The 6944-nt window shown below is 41.3% G+C and overlaps 1 protein-coding gene across 1 annotated transcript; it reads right to left on the reverse strand.

Moving 5' to 3' along the window:
- Nucleotides 1-2472: 2472 nt before the first annotated feature.
- Nucleotides 2473-6529, reverse strand: LOC149389616 (kinase with adenine nucleotide alpha hydrolases-like domain-containing protein). The gene is made up of 10 exons (XM_089624351.1): nt 6132-6529; nt 5984-6057; nt 5778-5896; nt 5563-5687; nt 5060-5488; nt 4391-4639; nt 4118-4281; nt 3801-4034; nt 3547-3696; nt 2473-2956 (listed from the first exon to the last, which is right to left on the reverse strand). Exons 1-10 carry the CDS (start codon nt 6298-6300, stop codon nt 2702-2704), a joined length of 1968 nt encoding a protein of 655 aa, XP_089480477.1. The 5' UTR covers nt 6301-6529; the 3' UTR covers nt 2473-2701.
- Between the last annotated feature and the right edge of the window lie 415 nt (nt 6530-6944).

Raw genomic sequence — 6944 nt, forward strand, 5'->3', positions numbered from 1 at the left:
CTTGGGCTGCCTACCTTTACAGGGAGAAGGAAACGTGAGCTGTTTGCGTTTGTCCGGGAAAAGGTTTGGGAGAAAGTCAAATCTTGGAGGGGGATTTGTTTCTCTCAATCCGGGCGTGAGATCCTCGTCAAGGCGGTCCTTCAAGCAATTCCCGGGTATGTTGCTAGTTGTTTCCGTCTTCCCAAGTCGCTCGTGAATGACATTCATAAGATTTTGGCTAAGTTTTGGTGGGGAAGTTGCGGGGAGGAGAAGAAGATCCATTGGTGCAAGTGGAACGAGTTGACGAGGCATAAGACGGAGGGGGGTTTAGGCTTTCGCGATCTCGAGCGTTTCAATCAAGCCCTCATAGCCAAGAATGTGTCGCGACTCGTTCGGAGACCCGATAGCCTTATTGGTCGGGTTCTTAAAGCGAGTTACCATACGCGAGGGAGCCTCCTTGGAGCGAAGTGTAACTCGAATAGTTCCTCTTTGTGGCGTGGGTTGATGTGGGGGAAAGCTATTATAGAAAAAGGGTCCCGATGGAGTATTCGGAATGGGGAAGATACTTGTGTTATTAAGGACCGGTGGATCCCTCGTGAGCATAACTTCTCTCTTGAAGACCCCCCTCCGATCCCCGATAACATGAGGGTGGCGGAACTTAAAAACTACAACGGCACATGGAATGAAGCCTTGGTCCGTGCGATGTTCGCTAAAGTTGACGCCGACGTGATTCTCGCTATACCGGAAAGCGAGGAAGGGCTGCCCGATATGCTATGTTGGCACTACTCGAAGTACGGTGAATACTCGGTGAAGAGTGGGTATCGTCTCGCCATGTCTTCGACAAGTCGGGCTTCCTCCTCCAATTCGGATTCAACTATGGCGTGGTGGAAGACTCTTTGGAAACTCACAATCCCGCCTAAAGTCAAACTCTTTATTTGGAGGGTTTGTCATGGTTGGATTCCGGTGAAATCGGTCCTTTTTCATCGGAAAATTACCACCGACACTCGCTGCCCCTTATGCTTCGGGGGTCCGGAGACGATTATCCATGCTATATGGGGTTGTAGGTGGGCTCGCAAGGTATGGAGTGTTACAAGTTTATACAAACTTGTCGACGGCTTCCGAGGAGACGACATTTTATCCTTCTTCATCACCGCCATGGAAACTATTGAGGTTAGTATTCTTGAGTTCCTTTTGACTTTGTGCTGGGAGATGTGGAATAATAGGAACAACGTCCTCGCGAAGGGGAAGGAGAAATGGGACCCGACGGATCTTGTTGAATGGACCGGGGGTTTCCTTGAAGAGTACCGACGGGCGAACTTACCTTCGCTTCTCGCAGCTGTGAATGAACCTCAATCGGCCAAGAAGTGGCAGCCACCTCCTCCCGGGTTGGTGAATATTTGTGTCGATGCGGCTATAGGCGAGGGTAGGTACGGTACCGGATGTATCCTTCGGGACTCCCGGGGGTGGGTGATTGCCTCGGAGATCTGCGTGAAGGAAACGGGGTTCTCGCCACATCTAGCGGAGGCCTCCGCTATCCTCGGCGGGGTGACATTTGGCGGAAGAACTTGGCCATAGGCGAGTTATGGTGAACTCCGACTGCCTCGAGGTAGTGAACGCGATCAAGAAGGACGGTGTTTCGGCTACGGAAATCGGCACTATTGTTGAAGATATCAAGGTTAGAAGGTCTAGTTTTGTGACTTTTGATATTTCCTTTCTTCCCCGTTCTTGTAAGTGGCGGCTCATAATATGGCTCGGTTTGCTCTTAATGTAAACACGACATCGCGGTGGATGGGGCTTGTTCCGCCATGCGCGATGAGTGATATTATTAGAGAACAAAATTGTTGATGTAACCACGGTATTCCTCCGCCACTTTAAGTGAGGGTTTTTTAATAATAATCTCTCCCGTGGTGCCGCCCACGTTTAAAAAAAAAAATAATAATAATAAACAAAATATATATAAAACAAATTAAAAAAAAAACTCTGAAAACCCAAATATTCTTTTATTCTTCTTCTTCTTTGGAAACACCATTGACGACGATCTCATTTTCCAGATTTCCTTGAATCTCGCCGAAATTCTTCGAGTTTTTGCTGAACCTCACCGAGCCGTAACAGATGGAAAATCGCCGAATCTCCTAGGCTTGTCGCCTGCTACTGAGTCATCTTCTTCGCTGGGATGGCACTCCGAAAATTGCCAATTTTTTTTTTCTCCGACTTTCGGCGAAAGTCCATGACACAGTTTAGGAGTTTTATACTTCTTTGAGACCGAAATGAGCCGGTCGTTATTTGGCGAACCGGCATGTCGTGTCGCCGAAAATCGAACACATAATACAACGAAACGACAATTACTCCTCTCGTCGGCCGTTAAGGTGACGAAAACGACAAATCCACCGATTATCGGAGAATTTCGCCGGCGTTTTAATCCTCTATATATAATATATATTAAACAGGAAGCAATATGCTACCTCGTGATACATAAAAATTAAAATCCATCACTGAAAAATGAAAATGAGAATTTTACATTTCCATATTATTAACAACCAAGGAACAACCTTTTCAATTCCACAGCTCCTCACAGGTGTGGTGTGATTCTGTTCATCACTTTTTTTTTCATCGACTGTACAATATATGTAAAGTACATGATAAAAAAAAACCTGGCAATTTTGTTTTCTTCTACTTTTTGCTGAAATGAAAAACAACAGCACTTTTTTAAGAAAAAAAAAATCTAGTCAAAACTTGATGATCTACTCCATCTTCCGTTGAAGTAGTCGTCCAAAGTAAGGTTGTTGTTGTTGCTGCTATTGAACGACGTTGAGTCATCGTCAATGTTGAGCAACGCGACGCCTAAATGTAACTCTGCACTCGAATACGGATAAACTTCATCATCGTTGTTATTATCATCGTCCCGATTCTCCAGTTCATGATGTTTGAGGCTACACAAATTTTCAGCTTCTTTCTCTCCTTTTAGGATCTTCAATACCTGTACAAAAAAAAAAAAAAAAAAAAAAAAAAAAAAAAAAAAAGAGTAGAATTAACAAAAAATTGAAGAGATGATAATTTTCCTTCTGAAAGTTATAAATTGCAGTGTTGTGACTTGTGAAACATATTTTGAGCGACAAAGAATGTGAGATAAAATACGGGCCTTGTCATTTCCATGAGAAATGGACACGAAACACTATTGCAAATGCAAATATGATATTTTTTTAACCCCTTCCAAGGAAAATGACATTTGGAAGTAGAGTCTATTAGATAATTAAAACATGGTACAAGTTCCACGAAATTCAACATCTCTTGTCACCATCTTGTCATAAATTGAATTAGGTCTTGATATTTCCTTAATACTACTAAAGATGCATCTACTTAGAAAAAAATTATTCGCATAAAAAGAAAATGACATCTACCAATTATGTTTTTTTCTTTCATAGCATAAATGAACTACAAAACAGATCGATAGTCCGGCTAAAATGTTCAAAAATAAAATTTAACAACATTGAAGTTATTTCAAAGAATCCGTAAAAATATATATATATATATATATATATATATATATATATATATATAATTGATTACCTGGGCAATATTAGGACGAAGCCGAGCGGATCTCGTAATGCACAAAGCAGCGGCGAGAGCCATTCTATGAATCTGAGCCTCGTCAACTTTGCCATCCAAATCAGGGTCCAACAATCCTTTCACGTCCCCTTTCTCTATTCTTGGCTTGGCCTAATTAAAAAAAATCATGTTTAATACAAAACAATCCCATCTAATTATTAAAAAAAAAAAAAAAAATCCAATCTAGTTAAAAATTATTGTATCAGGTTACATACCCACATGATGAGACTGTCTTGTCCTTTAGCGCCCTCAGCGTCGGTCCCAATTGGTCTTCTTCCTGATAAAAGCTCGAGAAGCACAACCCCAAAGGCATACACGTCGATTTTGTCACTCACTTTCCCATACATGAAATATTCCGGGGCTAAGTAACCAAAAGTTCCCACCACGTCCTCTTCTGTTATGAAGTTTGAGCCCTTCGGACCCCATATTGCTAGCCCAAAATCGGACAGCTGTTACATAAAATCATCCGTCAAAGGCCATATTTTGAATGAGTGGAAAAGAATATAATGAAGACCTTTTTTTTATAATGTACCTTTGGTTCAAGTTCATCCGAGAGAAGGATGTTTGAGGACTTGATGTCTCTGTGAATCACAGTTTGAGGGCATTCTTTGTGAAGGTAGTGAAGTGCTTCAGCTATTCCAAGAGCTATTCCATATCTCACTTCCCATGACAACACCAATTTGTTCTTGTTCTTCCCTTAAAAAATGAAAAGAAAAATGTACAAAACGTATGCTTCATTATACTAATATTGGACGTTTTCTTAATCATGAAGCAAAGTTTTGAGTATGTGTGTATAGAGCTCTACCATGCAGATTTTCCTCAAGGTTTCCGTTGGGAAGGAAATCGTAGACGGAGATTAGAGCGTCGTCTTCGACGCAGACGCCGAGCAAGGGAGCGATGTGTTTGTGGCTCAAGCAAGACATGATGTCGAACTCGAGAGCAAAATCTCTCCATCCTTGTCTTGAGGACTCGAGGATTTTCACCGCCACACTTTTCCCGCCCGGAAAAACCCCCTCGTACACCCGGTTACACCCTCCTTTTCCCACCAGCCTCTCTGTTTTTCAACAATGAAAAAGTTACACCACATAAACCTTTCATTTGGAACCATATGTTTTTTTTTTCATCTGCACTTTTCTGGTCCTAAACATAGCCTTAGACAATGTGAAATAACAGAATAACTAAGGTCCTAAACGGCGAGAAAAGCTACCAGAGCTCCGTTTTCCTCCAAATTCCAAGCACTCAAAGTGAGTTTTTTGTTTTGTTATAATTTTTTCATCAATTTTTTTTTGGTAATTTCTACGAAGTCTTGGTGAATTCGAAAAACTTGGCAAAAATTCAAAGGCACCGGAAATTTAAAATTGAAGACATTTTTTTTCTAACAAAATTTTACAATTATGCCTAAAAAAAACTGGTCAATCATCGAAACTCAACACTTTGAACCTCGGAAATTTACTAGCTGAAATGACTCACTTACCTGAAGAGAAACTACATGTTGAGGCCTTGAGAAGATCTAGACCGAACCACTTGCACCCGAACGAGTTTTCTCGAACGAGACTCTGAAGGCCCTCTCTCGGGGCTTCGACGAAGCTTGAGAGCCGAAGGAGCGTAGCATGAGCCTCGCCCTCTGTGATGGTCGCGCACCGGATCGGCGACGCCGGTGACCTGTCAGGCAAGCTCATGACCCACTGGACCACCGAGAGATTCCTCGTCCTCGGGGCCCGCGGGACCGCCGGCCTCAGAAGCAAAGGCCAGCCCGGCACCGGGTCCATCGAAGAAGGCGACCTCGAAACCCCCGTGGCGAACGAGAATACCGTCTCTGTGTCGCACTCGGATTCCCCGAACTCGGACTGATACGCTTCTCTGAGGCTAGACCCGAGGCTGGGCTTGGGATCTCCTTGAGAGCCTAAATCAAGAAACGTTTTTTTTAAGTTACATTGTCAAAAATTGAATATGCTCTCGGGAAACAGACAAGCAAACCTGGTGGTTGATTTCTGGTACAACTTGTGAACATGATTTTCCCATTGTGGACAGCCAAAACGTCGGTGGTTGAACACAATTTCTTGGCACAGTACTTTGCTACAGAGGTTGAACCTCTTGTACTCCTAATAATTATATGCACCAAAATTGATTTCAACAAAAACAAAAACAAAAGATATTCGATGAGAAAGTAATGCCAAATATTCTGGGCCTACCCGAGAGTGGTTTTCTTGCTAATCCCCAAGACGAGAGTCACGTCAGTGTAATTCTGTGCCTCTCTAACCAAGGCCTTTCTCACTGAACTCCCTGTTATAATTTGTCCACTTAGACCCACCTGAAAGGGCACAGAAAACAAAAAGAGTTACAGAGTTGAAATTCAAACTAAAATAAAATAAAAAGTTATGAAGATGAAGAAGAAAACCTTTTTCACGCTACAAAGGCCTTGGTACACATCTAGATACTCGTCCAACAATGGCTTCCCTTTCCGAGCATGATCTACAAACAAAAACGAAACAATTACACATGTTAATAACAAAATTCGTAAATTATTTTTTTACTTTATTTTTTACCTGGATTTCGAGAGACATGAATGGCTATAACAGAATCCCCGGGTTCGGCGACTTTGACGAGAGCCCAGCTGAGAACTTCTCTGCTCCGACCGTCGATCTTGACGCCGACCACCACGTTCCTTGTTCCGATGATCTTGTTTTCGTTCTTGTAATTCTCGATCACTGTCATTTCTGCTTTCTTCTTCTTCTTCTTCTTTGTGAGCGATGTCAAGTTATGTACATAGAATTGCTCATCTGATAATCTTCAATGGTTTGGCAATAGTACTGAGAATCATTTCTGTTCTTGAAACCAAATTCCACGCATTTTTCGGAAGAAGAAAAAAGCTCTGAGGATTTAGAAGTGGTACTGAAATCGTACAAATGTGAAGTTGTTACAGGGCAAATATTAATATTGGGTGACCATATTAATATAACAGTTGCTAAAAAGAAAAAAGAAAAAAGAAAAAAGAAAAGCATTTAGACACTCTATAACTTAGAGAGCGTTATGAGTAGCGTTGAATAAAAATAAATAAGAAAAATATAAAATACCATTTCAGGAATGTCTATTGAACGAATGCTAATGATAAAAGCGACAGGACAAAATTAAATAATAAGAGTCGATTTAAAATGTTGTATCCCTTTGTTGCCGAAGCACATCACGTTTTTTTATTTATTTTTAAAATTGGAAAATATAGCGCCAAATAAATATTATAAGATCTCTACCTACTGCAACTAAATTCAATTACTCAAACAGTGATGGTATTTAAATACTAAAAAAAAAACAAAAACAAAAAAAAGGGTTTATTTGAAGGGGAAAAAAATGGTGGGGTAAGG

The sequence above is a fragment of the Urtica dioica genome, chromosome 8 (assembly GCF_054948205.1).
Source record: "Urtica dioica subsp. dioica isolate 48M chromosome 8, U.dioica_male_clone48M_v1_H2, whole genome shotgun sequence".
Classification (NCBI taxonomy): Eukaryota; Viridiplantae; Streptophyta; class Magnoliopsida; order Rosales; family Urticaceae; genus Urtica; species Urtica dioica.